The sequence below is a fragment of the Pagrus major genome, chromosome 23 (assembly GCF_040436345.1).
Source record: "Pagrus major chromosome 23, Pma_NU_1.0".
Classification (NCBI taxonomy): domain Eukaryota; kingdom Metazoa; phylum Chordata; class Actinopteri; order Spariformes; family Sparidae; genus Pagrus; species Pagrus major.
The window spans coordinates 7,705,705-7,719,860 of record NC_133237.1 but is presented as its reverse complement, the minus strand read 5'-3'; the positions used below and the strand labels follow the sequence as shown (position 1 = coordinate 7,719,860).

General features: G+C 44.3%; 1 protein-coding gene across 1 annotated transcript in view; it reads left to right on the top strand.

Annotated features, from left to right (window-relative positions):
• grin2ba (glutamate receptor, ionotropic, N-methyl D-aspartate 2B, genome duplicate a) overlaps window positions 1-13,955 on the top strand; it is a 98,212-nt gene extending 84,257 nt beyond the window's left edge. The window contains exons 10-14 of the mRNA XM_073494669.1: window positions 169-398; window positions 498-658; window positions 1,899-2,086; window positions 6,311-6,549; window positions 11,682-13,955. Coding sequence (XP_073350770.1) covers window positions 169-398; window positions 498-658; window positions 1,899-2,086; window positions 6,311-6,549; window positions 11,682-13,955 — 3,092 coding nt within the window. The remainder of the gene's footprint in view (window positions 1-168; window positions 399-497; window positions 659-1,898; window positions 2,087-6,310; window positions 6,550-11,681) is intronic.
• The last annotated feature ends 201 nt before the right edge of the window (window positions 13,956-14,156 follow it).

Genomic DNA, 14,156 nt, shown 5'->3' with positions numbered 1-14,156 from the left:
AGATAATGACTGAATCTTTTATCTTTGGATGAACGTTTCATTTAGCTAAAACACTGCTCAGCTGGAGCCCCAGCAGTTAATGCCAACCAAATGTGAGTCTCACACCGTGGTGTAGAAACCAAGACGGATCTGTCACTTATTATTTAACCATTGCTGTGTTTCTTTCAGAGCCTCACGGTCCATCCTTCACCATCGGTAAGGCCATCTGGCTGCTGTGGGGTCTGGTCTTTAACAACTCTGTGCCGGTGCAGAACCCCAAAGGCACCACCAGTAAGATCATGGTGTCGGTGTGGGCCTTCTTTGCTGTCATCTTCCTGGCCTCCTACACTGCCAACCTGGCTGCTTTCATGATCCAGGAGGAATATGTGGACCAGGTGACTGGTCTCTCAGACAAGAAGGTAAGATGGAGGGTTTCTGTTTGATGCCGTGCCACTCCATCTTCTTTTTCTCATCTGTAAAGCAGACATTTTACATGCCTCTCTCTCCTCCACGTTTAGTTCCAGAGCCCCAACGACTTTTCACCTCCGTTTCGGTTTGGCACCGTCCCAAATGGGAGCACAGAGAGAAACATCAGGAACAACTATCCAGAAATGCACTCCTACATGACAAAGTTCCATCAGAGAAACGTCAACGAGGCTCTGCAGAGTCTCAAGGCTGGGTGAGAAACTGCACACTGAAGAGCTTCATTGGTTTTCATTGTAAAACCAAATTTACAATTACAATCAAAGCAAAAAGACTTTCATAACAAAATGAATTTGAAGGATCACATTTATGTTTGAAACTTAAGTTCCTGACAGAATCATAACTATCATCTGGAGTAAGTACTTTATTATATTAAAAACTGCTCATTTTCAGCCTTTCTTAAATTTATTTTCATACGTTTCCCTCTCACGTATAGTGCTATTTATGCTTTGAGTTGCTGAGTTTTGGATTACATCTGCCTTCTCTTGAATATAATGGAGCTAGATGGCACTCACATGGCTCAAAAAATACATTTGAAAAACTCAACAGCAGTGTCTCTTTCTGGAAATCATGACCCTGTTACTCAAGATAATCCACAGACCTTATTGTGAGCAGTTTCAAGTAGGAGCTATTTTCTTCATCTGCTCATGGACAAGAGGCTACTGTAGCTAATTAGGCTAGCTAGCATTACAGCTCAGCTGAGGACAACACCATTAGTGTTTACACCTCACACTGTCACAAGCACGAGCCTCTCCTCCATGAGTAGATGCACACTTCCTTCTACACTGTGATTCGGTTGGCGTGTCAGAAGAAAGAAAAAAAGTTCCTACATGAGACTGCTCACAACAAGGTACGTGGATTATCTTGAGTAATCCAGGTCAGGATTGCTGGAAAGAGACATTGCTGTTGAGTTTTCAATATCTACACAACTCACACTAAAACAAGCTAGATGGTTAAATAGCCCTACAGGTAAGAAGAGAAATATGTATTTTTGATTTGGTGTAAACTGTCCCTTTAATTCGGTTTTAGTGCAGCAGTTACGATGATTTTTAAGGTAATTAAAAGCACCACAAATGTCAAATGATGGTCATTATGTTGTAGTCACATGTTATAGAAAGTGTATATTATGGGGAACAGTGTTAAATAATCCCTTTTATGTCCTTCCTACTCTTCTTCATGTAAACATATTGTCGCTGAATAACTCCAATAATACTTTTCCTCCCCCTCTTCAGTTTTCATCAAGTGAGTCTTTTCGCCAGTCTGCGTGCCAGCTCCAGCCTTTGGCAAACCAAGTGGAAGTCTATTACACTTATCAGCAGCTTAGTGCTATTTAGCAGGTTAATTGGAATGTTGTAGCTGCGATGTCTGACTCCGAAGTGCTAATTAATTGTAACCTATCTCTCTCTCTCTGTCTCCCTCTCTCTCTTTTTCATTAGCAAACTAGATGCTTTCATTTATGATGCGGCCGTGCTGAACTACATGGCTGGCAGGGACGAGGGCTGCAAGCTGGTGACCATTGGCAGCGGCTACATCTTCGCCACCACGGGGTACGGCATCGCCATCCAGAAGGAGTCGCTCTGGAAGAGACATGTGGACCTGGCCATCCTGCAGCTCTTTGGAGACGGTGAGGCCACAGCACGCTGTATCTCTGCCCTGTTTTATTCATACATGCTGCTCAGTGTAATGCACTCAGTGAACAAAGATGCTGCCATGCATGCAGTTCAGCTGTGCTGATGTGATGAGTTGTTTATTTAATAACTCAAGGATGCCAGATAGTCAGTGAGATGATGCTTCACCAGGAAGGAAACACAACATAATGTCTGACTGACACCCTTGAAGCAAAATTAAAGAACACGAATGGCTTATTTCAGCTGTGGTCTCATTTGAATGACTTTGGCCAATGTTTATATCTCTTATTGTAACGTTGAACTCACCAAGTTCACTGCTTAAATCTTATGTGTCTGACTTACTTCTAGTGATATCCTCAATTCCCAGATCTCAGCAATTAACTTGGTGAGTACAATGTTATATTAAACAGTAGAAACAATGGCCAAACCTAGAAGAATAAGAGCCAAGTTGTAATAAACCTGTATTATCCTTCAGAGCTAATTCGAGGGGCTTGATTTACCCACCAATATGCTGTGAACAAATGTTGCCTCAGGCTGTGCTGCAGGGACAAGTAACACTGGCTAAGTTTATTTCTCATGTATGTTGTATAAAATACACTATTTTCAAGAATGTTTACTCTCAACTCAGGCAAAAATAGACTTCTCAGACAGTAAGACTAAATGGTTTCACCCACTCCCATCTGTTCAGAATAAGTGTTTTTGAGGAATTTATGTGCTTGTGACCTCAATCGTGGCCATTATTTGGCTCTGCAAGTCAAATGTACAGTAAGTACACTCATATATAATAAAAGCCGACCGAGAAGGAAAGACAGAGCTGCAAGGAATGTATGTTGAGATTTAGCTCCACCATGGGGGCCCTATGCTTTATGATCATGCTTGCCTTTTATGGGAGACTGTCCAAGCTCTCCGGGGCTTGTTCTTTTGAAACACTTCATTCCTGTCAGCTCTCGCTGGAGCATTAATGAGTCTCAGAGAAAGAGTAGAGAATGAAATGAAATGTGTTCGAAATGTCCACTCCTAACTGGTATAGTACATGCTTTATGCTTTTCAAGCAAAAACTCCTCATCATAAACAAGTCCAAATGTCACAGACAACGGCTGCTCGCCCAGTTTATCGACTCTAATTTCACAATGTCCTGTTTTGATATACAGCTCAATTCAGATTGGGAAATGTAATGGAAGTTTGGTGTGTGTGCGTAGGTTTGCGTGTGTGTGTTTTTGGGCTTGGTCCAGTGTGTTGTGAGCATCCTGAACCAAGGGCCCTCCGGGGCCCACTATAGTGCGTCCCAGTTAGGGGTGCCAGCATAGCTCCTGGTGTATTTCAACACCGTGTGTGCATGAGTGCGAGGGTTTGTGTGTGTGTGTGTGTGTGTTGCACGCACATGTGAATATGGGTCAGGCCTCTGAAAATGAGAGAGCCTATGTGTGTAAGCGGGAGGGGCGCGCGCGCGCGTGTGTACGTGTGTGTTAGAGATAAAGAGAGAGTGGTGTAGAGATTCTGACTATTTATGACACAGGTTTATTTTTATCAGCCTACATACAATTCAGTAAGACTGCTGCATGTGTATTGTTTCTGACTCATTGATTATATGTTTGATTATGTATATTTTAACTCACAAAAATAACTTTTCATGGGCCTGTGTTTGAATATGGGTCGGCTGGCAGTAACCTCCCCGTGAGCCTCTGCAGAAGCATTCATACAGGAACCAGGCGGCCCTGTCTGGCCCCTCTCAGGATACCAATGTCACTTTGCCACGACTCACCATCCACTCCCCTCCTGGTGGCCTAGAAAACCATCAGACTCACGTGGAGAGCCCAGTGGCCTGGTACGAAGGCTGGAAGGGGGTCTGGGTGGTTTGACGCAGGCCTGAGCAAAAAATACATCTCAGCTGTCGTGAAAAAGAAACAGCAGATTTGATTGGTGGTTTTATGAATCAATGTTTGATGGAAAGTTTTGAAGTCATTTAAAGCATGTGTTGAGTTTAATGACCTTTTGCCCTTGAAACCAATTAGAGACCTGTTGCATCATTGCAGAGAGACCAGGCAGCGATGATGAAACGTTTTCTCAGTATTAAAACATACTTTTTTTAAATCTGACTTTTGACTCTAAGCCACTTTAATTATAGTAAATTATCTTGTTTATATTTTGAGTTATTAGAATATTTAAAGTGACATGAAGTAAGAATGGGAAACAGGAAGGAAGACAATAGGCAATAAAAATGATGTTCTGATCGACAAAAGAGCTGAAAACTTGAGGTTTTTTACTGAACTGACAGTCTACAGGTGTTCTGTTTAATTTTTTTGATTCAAGTCAAACATCAGCTTCTTTCAGTTGAGTCTTGAGATGTCTTTCATTTTATTCTTCTTGTCTTATTGTCCACAGAGTAAGCCAACATAAACGTGAAAGGAAGAGTCTTAGGGAAATATTGTTTGTTTCTCTCTAAAAAAGACTGAAATCATTCACATCTGTGAATGTGAAGCTACAACTAACAGCCAGTTAGCTTAGCTTAGCACAAAGAAAAAGTTTGCATATAACCCCTTGTGCACAAAATATAACAGAGACTAGCTCTGTTGTGGGTGTTGTTGGGTATGTGCTGTGTATAAAACATTAATCTGTCTAAAACATGATTATTGTTGTGCTGGAAAAATTCCTAGCTCAGTAGTCCTGCCTAACTTTAAGGAGCTATTTGTACGATAAAGCCAGAGTTTTAGTTTAAACCAGTGCTCTTCAATCCTGGTCTTTGGGGACCCCTTCCCTCTGTGTTTTGGATGTTTCCCTGCTCCAACACACCTGATCCAAATGAAAGCCTGATAACGATCCATTGATTTGAATCAGGTGCGTTGGCTTTTTACAGTGTTGGACCTTCCTCACAGTCCAGAGCACACAGTGTGTAACAGAGTGTGGATTTCACTTCCAGTCAAGGACAATTGTTGCATCCCCCTCTCTGCGATCGCTCCTGCTCATTTTTCTGATTCTGATTCTGTGTTTGTTTGTACTTTCCACTGGCAGCTGTCCAATAAACAAGGAAGTATTTTTGTATTTTCTAATAAATTGCCAGTGAAACATAAACATAACGGCATTGTAACTTTCAGACAATTCCCAAGAGCGTCTTTACATCAAAAACAAACTGAAGCCATTGCATTAACACGCTCTTGTCATACGTGTTATACACCACTGTCACGTGAAAATGGTTCCAGTTCACAGTCAGTTTCTCAGCAGCTATAAGTAGAGGTTACGGTATGCATCTGTATTTTTGCCTGCATGCATGTGTGTGTGTGTGTGTGTGTGTGTGTGTGTGTGTGTGTGCCACTCCTCTCCCTGACTTTGTATGCTGTGGAGCGTCTTGTGGATGCTCAGAGGCCAGCCAGTGCTCTGGTGCAAGAGTCGTGCTGACGTGCAGCGACAGCGGCTGAATGTATGATTAATTAAGCGACGCCTGTCCCGCCACAGTCGGCTTTGATAGAGAACAGCTCGTGATGAAACAGAAGGTGACCCACAAAAGAGACCAGAAGCTCAGGGACCAGCTTCAGACACACACACACACACACACACACACACACACACACACACACAAACACACAAACAGGCACATATGCACATACATATGGAAATGCTTTTTTTGCAGAGATGCGTGCACGTGTTGGCGCTAAGCTTTTATTGTGCTAAACACAACAGAAATGAGTGCAAAAAAACATCAATGTAATTAACATATGACCAATGGCGTGTGTTTCACTCTTTTCCTGTCTGCAACTAAGTCTACTGCACAACTCAAGGCTGTGTTTCACTTCTAACTCCCTCGACCCCCCCTTCCCCACCGCCTGCCCGCCATCTTCCCTCCTCTCTTCTTCTGTTGCATCATCTCTCCATCCCTCGTGTCCTCCAATACCCATCCTGTTATTACATCATATCCCTTCTCTCTCCTTTATATTTTACATTCCTTCCCACTTTTTTCACACCCCTTTCTCTACTTCAATTCCCGTACGAATTTTAAAAACTCTTCTCCGCATGTCGTCATCGTGCCGTCCCCTGTCTTGTCTCCTTCTGTTCTTTTGTCCATCCTAGTCTCGATCCCAGTTCCTTTATAGTGTTGCTATATCTCTACCATCCCTCCTTCCACCTCTCCCTGCCTCCTTCCCACTTCATACCATCTGTTTCTCTCTCCCTCCCTCTGTCCTTCCTCTCTGCCGCCCATTCACTCTCATTGCGTTTCCTCCGTCCAGGTGAGATGGAGGAGCTGGAGTCCCTGTGGCTGACGGGTATCTGCCACCACGAGAAGAACGAGGTGATGTCCAGCCAGCTGGATGTGGACAACATGGCCGGTGTCTTCTACATGCTGGGGGCCGCCATGGCTCTGTCACTCATCACCTTCATCTGCGAACACTGGTTCTACTGGCAGCTACGCTTCTGCTTCATGGGCGTCTGCTCCGGCCAGCCCGGCTTCGTCTTCTCCATCAGCAGGGTGAGCCAGGGCGTGGAAGGGAAGACAGAAATTATAGTGTGTTCACGGACTTTAGGGCTGATATCCAAAATCTTGTCAAAATCAATCAATAAATCATAAATGTATCCATCAGTATGGTAAAACACTTGGAGACACTTTCCACTGAGAAATGTCGATCAGCTTGTCATGGCTTGTTCTCAAATATTCTGATTGACAGATTCAGATTGACAATATATTCTGTTCATGACACACTGGAGCTGACACATTTCGCACCATGCCTGTCTTTTCGAGCATCGAAATCAAAGAAGTCGTCCATTAGTATCACACTTTTCTACCTCCTGCACTTTCCAAATTTTGCAGTGGCTGATACAAACAAATGGCTTTCAGGCAACTTTCCCCAACTACTCTGCCATCTTTGCCTCTCACATATGCAAGTTGACAAAATCTGCAAAGCAGACAATTTCAAATATTCAACTTATGACGAAGACAAACACATTCCTCCACTTATAAATTAAAAGTTTTATTCATACGAAATAAAGCACAGTCTGGCTCAGTTCTTTTTTTTTTACTAACAGCCTCACTTGGTCTGGTATGATCAGTAGTTTACGGTGGCTAGTTTTAGCTAATGGTGGCAAACTTTAGACCTGAGTCATTTCACTGACTTGTGCTGCTGTTTCACATCTTTTTCGTAGTGTTTACCATTATCTCTTAATAGCTAGTGGTTGATATACCCATCTGAAAAAAGGTATTATTAACTTATTCTTTGAGATTGTTAAGTCATAAGTTTGACAGAAAAAAATCAGAAAGTTCTGAGCTTTTTTCTCTTACATTTCTGACTTCAAGTCAGTTTTTCACTGAATACTACCCTTCCCTTGGCTCCATTTTTTAACCTACCATGACACTAATATGCTGTTCTACTCACAGATATGAATGAAAACACAATGAATTCAAAATATGATATTTCATCTTCATCTTTATTTCATTAAGCATACATTGTTTGGGTTGGTCTTTTCTCATTTGGGATGAAAGACAGGAAATAGGGGGTAAATTAGACAGAAGGGGGTGAGAATGTAGAAAGAGCTAAGAGCTAAGGATAGATAGATGGACTGATATTCAAAAAAGGAATGCAACCAAAGTCAACAATTAGCAACTACTCTCTTATCAGGAAAAACTTGTTTTATAGTAACAAACAAAAACTCCTCCTCGTCTGTAAAGTCACCCTGGTTACTTGTGTATTAATCCCTACAACATCAATGAAGGTGCTTTATATTTACTTTGAGGCTTCAGAGATGCTAAAATTGTAAATGAGCATGTATCCTGTGTGACCAAACCAAACTCTCACCTCCAAAGCATAACCACATATAGGAGCTTTTTCCTTTTGTTGTGAAGCTCGGGCCTTCCTGACATTCGTGAGGTAAATATTTACAAAATGTTGAGCCCAAATCAATATTTCACTCAACAAAAATCAGCCACAGAACTGGAGAGGTTAGATTACTGGATCCCGGGAGACCAAAGTCACCCCCGAGGTATTTGATTTGCATTCCAATTGTTTTGACATGGCTTCGGTGTAATTCACTGCGTGCTTCTGAAGGTGAACCGCTGCAGGCTAAAACCACGTGGCTAATTTACAGCGGAGAGCCACACACTGCCGCTCTCACCCTCCATTTGATATGCTGCTGTGGTGCCGGAGCTGCTTGTGCCAAGAAAGCAAAGCAATAACAAAAAAAAACAAAAAAACAACATAACATTTTCCCCCCTCTACTCTAATACTACGCTCCAGTGGCCAACTTTGATTATTTTGTATGGTGTTAATTTTACATCGTTGCCATCGCCTTGTTTATGGTTGTGTGTGCGTGTCCGCGTCTGTTTGTGTAGAGGAAGCATAAAATATCAGTTGTTAAAATGTCAGTTGACTTCTCATTTCCAAAGACAGGCCACTTGGTGTTGTTTTTGATTATTACATCATTATAATTTGTATGGGAGCGAGATCTGAAAGCAATTATACTTAGTATAACATTCAGTGATTGCTCTCATTTGCAGAAATTACCTCTGTCTTTGCCACAATGTGACAACATAAATGAACTCTGTGTGTCCACAAATGCAGCCAGATGATTCAGTATGTTAAAATATGCAGGGGAAATATTCATTGAGAGGGTTCATTTGCATATGTAGCACAGAAGCTCGGGCATTGCGAAACAACAACAGTGGAAATTACAGTTTATTATCTTTCCACAATCCTTGGTCTCACATCTTCTCCTTCTCATTTACTCGAGTGTTTTGTCTCCAGCTTCGTCCATTTCTTCCTTTCTTTTTCCTTTTTTTCCTGCTCTGCCACTCAGATTGATTCCGCTTTTTTAATTTCACAGCATAATCCAATAAACTTTATTGTTATTGCTGCAATTAACATTTAAGCTTCAGCAGTGTAAAAAATGAGACATCTGTCACGGTTGGCGTGAGTCACGTGACTTTGGTCATGGCTTCATGGTCGGTTAGCGTTGCCTCCCTCCGAGGGGCTCAGCAGCGTTGTGAGCAGCTCTCCCCTGGCTAACCTGCTCCTCTAGGTCCCACCTGCAACACTGAAACAAATTAATTATATCGATTTAAAAAGCCTCTAATGACTTCAGAACAGTAAATGTATTAGAGGTTTAATCACTCCTCCTTTCGCAGCCCTCACATCTCATCCTGGCTAAGTTCATTTGCATTTAGCACCATATACGTACACCACAGACATGCAGTATTAAATTATGAGCCACTGCATTTACAGTAGGCACACATACATAGGGGGCAGCTAGTTATTTTCTTGATTTCCAACTTCTCTGTACCAGTGTAATCACTTATAGATTTTACTCCGATCCCATGGCAGATTGAAAATTCTTAAGAGCCCTCAGGCCACAGTTATTGCTATTCACACATCCTGCCCAAATAATCAGCCACTGTAGAACTGGGCCGGCAGCAATCTGCCAACTGTTACATTATGTGGGCATGTGGAGTAGACAAATCTACTGTTAGACACGAAGCAGCTATCACTTTGTCCAAGATTTGATTCACTACAGCATTAGGTTGTTGTTCCCAGTTGTAGTTGTTGCCTATGCGTGTGCGGATGTGTTTTACTTACATTGTGGGGACACAGTCACATTGTGGGGACCCGCCTTACTTATTGGGACAAAATGCAACAAAAGTCCCATTAATGTTAATCATTACATTTTTGGGGTAAAGACTTTAAAAACAGGGTACGGTTAGGTTTAGATTTCTGTCATTTCAGAGGCACATTTCAGAAAAAAGACCTGTTAACTGGGGACGACTTGACCAAGTGTGGACAAAACTGTGTCCTCAATTCGGAAAAAGCTGCTTTGTGGGGCAGCAATCAAAGTTAGGGTGAGGATTAGGGTAAGTCTTCAGAAATTAATGTAAGTCTTCAGAACTTAATGTAAGTCTTCAGAACTTAATATAGGTCTATGTAGTCCCCAAAAGTGACATAAATTAACTGTGTGTTTGTCTGTGGCAAAGAATAAGAGCGTAAAAACTGCACAAATCTTCATCCCGTCATTCCCCTCAACCACCATCATTGCTCAGTACAACACAATCTCACCATCTATACAGGTGAAAGCCAAAAGGCGGAAGATCATCTCAAGATTAAGGTGGATGCTTCTGGAAAATTTAGCCCAAGAGGGGATGATTTCCTAGATATCACAGGAGGGAAGATGTGACAGATTTGGCAGCAGGTGGGGTGTAATCAGGACAATAAAGGAAGAAAAACAAAAGAGCGGAAGCAGTGACGAATTATATAAACAGGCAGATGGAAAAGAGAAACACAGATGAGACAGAGAAGGAGCAGATAAACATTGAAAGATGGTTCCAAGTGGAGAAAAAAATCTCGAAATATCACGCCTGTAGGCGTATACATTTGTCCTCCACTTCTAGATTCCATCCTAATCCCATATTTCTCCAATACTTTAAACTCATTTTGTATTTATGCTAACCTCTCTCTCTTGTAGCCACTGTCAAGCTTTACATACTTGGCTGTTAACAGACTGTGAAATTGAAAGAAGTAATAACATTATCTATAAAACCGGAATGAGGGATGAAGGCCTTTTTGCTGCAATGCAGGCACTGTCCATGTGGCTAATTAACAACCAGAAACGAGTGGTTAGGAAGAGGAGAACTGAGGGTCAACGAGTCATATTAGTGGATAAAAGGAGGAGGTTGTAAAGAGTCATAGCTTAACAGCAGAAAATGTTTGACAGCCGGCTGACCCCTAACCTCCTGGCACAGTCCTGACCTCCGCAGTGGCGAGCAGGATGGAGGTCAGCTGATTTCTGATCCTTAACAGCGAGCAGCCAAAGCATCCCTTTATCTCTGTCTACAGACGTCCAGAAAAACTGGGTAAAATCATTTTTTGGAATTGATCTGATCCTTTACGTCCCCATCTGTCATGCCTGGTCTGCTCTCCTCTCTGCATCCATTTTTATCTGAATATAGTATCGTACATCACTGCATGCAAATGGAGCAGTTTATCTTTCTGTCACTGTAATACTCAGCCGGTGTCTCCTTGGCTTGGCCTTTCCCTTCGGAGGGTATTGAGGTGTGGCCTGTGGTGCCGAGGGGTAGCGGAACAGAGGTGTTTAATAACTGCCGGAGGATATTGTTCAGCTGAATTCTAATCACATTGATTAAAGGTATTGACCAGCGGGACCCAGGGGTTTTTATAGCCCCTTTGCCTTTATCAATCATCCAGCTGCTAGTGTCTCACTTTATCTCTCACCAGCAAATACACTCATGTTATTGTCTATAAAACATGTCAAGTGTACATCTGTATTTACATACTGTGCTGTATACAAGATCAATTTGTCAGCATACAACACATGATTATTATTATTCAGTTGTAATTCCCTTAGGTACACATACACACAAATGAACAAACTATACAAACTAATTATAAAATAATAATCAAGTCAGAAAAGGTATTCATGGTGGAGGGTGAGTTCAGGAGTCTCACATCCTGCTATGACAGTGAATACTTATGTATCTCTTGCCAGACAGCAACAGGGTGAACAGACTGTGGCTGGGGTGGATGTTGTCTTTATGTGTCTTTGGGGCTCTGTGCAGACCAAATGTTCACTCTTTAATGTTCGCCTGTCTTTCCCCCCACACAGGGCATCTACAGCTGCATCCACGGGGTGCAGATCGAAGAGAAGAGCAGCTCTGCATTGAATTCCCCATCAGCCACCATGAACAACACCCATTCCAACATTATGCGCCTCTTACGCACTGCCAAGAACATGGCATCGCTGTCGGGGGTGAACGGCTCCCCACACAGCGCTCTGGACTTCATCCGCCGTGAATCCTCTGTCTATGACATCTCTGAACACCGGCGCAGCTTGGCGGGCCACTCAGACTGCAAGCCGCCTTACTTACCAGAAGACAACATGTTCAGCGACTACATCAGTGAGGTGGAGAGGACGTTTGGCAACATCCACATGAAGGACAGTAATCTGTACCAGGACCACTACATGCACCACCATGGCTCAACATTAGGGCTCAGCGGACCTCCTCCCAACAGGCCCCATAGTTTGGGCAGCGCTAGTTCTCTGGAGGGTGGCATGTTCGATTGTGACAGCCTGGGTGGAGGGGTGGCCCCTATTTTTACCACCCAGCCCTGCTCAGCACTGACCCACAGGAACATGAGCAAGTTTGACCTGCTTTCTGGACAGACTCCTCCCTCAGGCCAGAGCTTCAAGGGTGGCCTGCCAGACCTGTACGGGAAGTTCTCTTTCAAGGGAGGTGCCTCAAGTTCCACATACATCCCTGGGCAAAACTACATTGGAGGGAGAGGAGATGACGATGGGAATATACGTTCAGATGTTTCAGACATTTCCACACACACAGTAACTTATGGAAACCTGGAGGGTAATGCCAAGAAACGCAAACAATACCGCGATAGCCTGAAAAAGAGGCCGGCCTCTGCCAAGTCCAGACGGGAGCTGGACGAGATTGAGCTGGGCTACAGGAGGAAACCATACCACATCAGCCACCACCACTACCACGGCCACCGCTCTGCCTCCCCACCGCTTTTGCCCCTTGAACGGAAGAGAGGAGGAAGTGGAGGAGGAGGAAACAATGATGGGAACTATGTCTTCAGAGAAAAGGAAAGCGTTAGGGATTTTTATTTGGACCAGTTTCGGCCCAAAGAGGGTGTCCCTCAGTGGGAACATGTGGACCTGACAGAGGGCCCTGTGAATAGAGATGGAGGAGTACCGACCTGCACCACCCTGGTTCCAGTGGATGACTTTCTTAAGAGCAAACCCAAAAAGTCAGATTCAAAGAGCGGAGGAGGATCTGGGCTGGCAGGGGGAGAGTGGGAGTGCAGGAACTGTCGGGCCAGCGGGGGAGGAGGGGGCAAGCAAATGTCCATTCATGGAGGCGGTGGTGGGTATGGTGGTGGTATGAGCTGCGGATCCTCAGGAGGTGGAAACAGTCGCCCGAGCTCAGCAACCTGCATGCGTTGCGAGGGCTGTAAAAAGACAGGTAACCTGTATGATATCAGCGAAGACAACAACCACCTCTTGGAACAGATGGGGGGAGGGCAAGGTGGTGGAGGAGGAGGAGGTATGGGCGCAGGTCCTCAGTCTCAAATTCAGGGCCAGCAGAGAGGGAAGGGTAGATTAGGCAAACCACTTAGGCGGCAGCACTCGTATGACACATTCGTCGACCTTCAGAAAGAGGAGTCAGGTGGGATGGGAAGTTTGATGGGTGGTCTAGGAGGTGGAGGAGTAGGTGGTGCAGGTATGGGAGGGATGCTGCCCCCACCCAGGAGTGTTAGCTTAAAGGAGAAAGAACGTTACATGGAGGGCACCAGCCCCTTCGCACACATATTTGAGCGTCATGGGGGCTCGGAAAGAGAAAGGGAAAGAGACAGGGACCCGTTGTTTTATGGAGGTGAGGGCCGGAAAGGACCCGGCTCACCGTTCGGCCTGTTCAGAGGCGGTGACGGCCTCCACCGCCGCTCCATTGGAGAGAGAGACATGAGAGACAGGGATAGGTCTTTGATGGAAGGAGGAGCGTTCTCTTTATCCAAATCTCTTTACCCTGACCGGGTAAACCAAAACCCCTTTATACCCACCTTTGGCGACGACCAGTGTCTGATGCACGGAGCCAAACAATATTACATGAAAAAGCAACAGCAGCAGCAACAAGTTGCCAAAAACAGCCGAAGTGACTTCAGGAGCCAGATGAGCACGGCGTCATATCTGCCGGCGTCTGCCACGGCCGGGGTGATGTCCAACGTGACCCCCCGGTTCCCGAAGGAGCTCAGCCTTGGTGGAATGAACCACCACGGCTCCATGCTGGGGGTCGGCCCCCCGCGTCCCTTCAATGGAAGCAATGGCCATGTGTACGAGAAACTCTCCAGTATTGAGTCTGACGTGTGAGAGACAAAAGCGGGAGGAAGATGGCAAGGGAGACGGAGGAGAGGTAGAGGCGTGTAGTGTTAGGAGATCAGGGATGATTTTAAAGACACTGTCCACGCGCTGCAAACCTAGCCCATATTGGGACAGCAAGATGAGGTAATTGGGAGAGAGCTAGAGGAGGAAAAGACTGGAAGGTAGAGACAAGAGTAAGGGGGGAAAGGG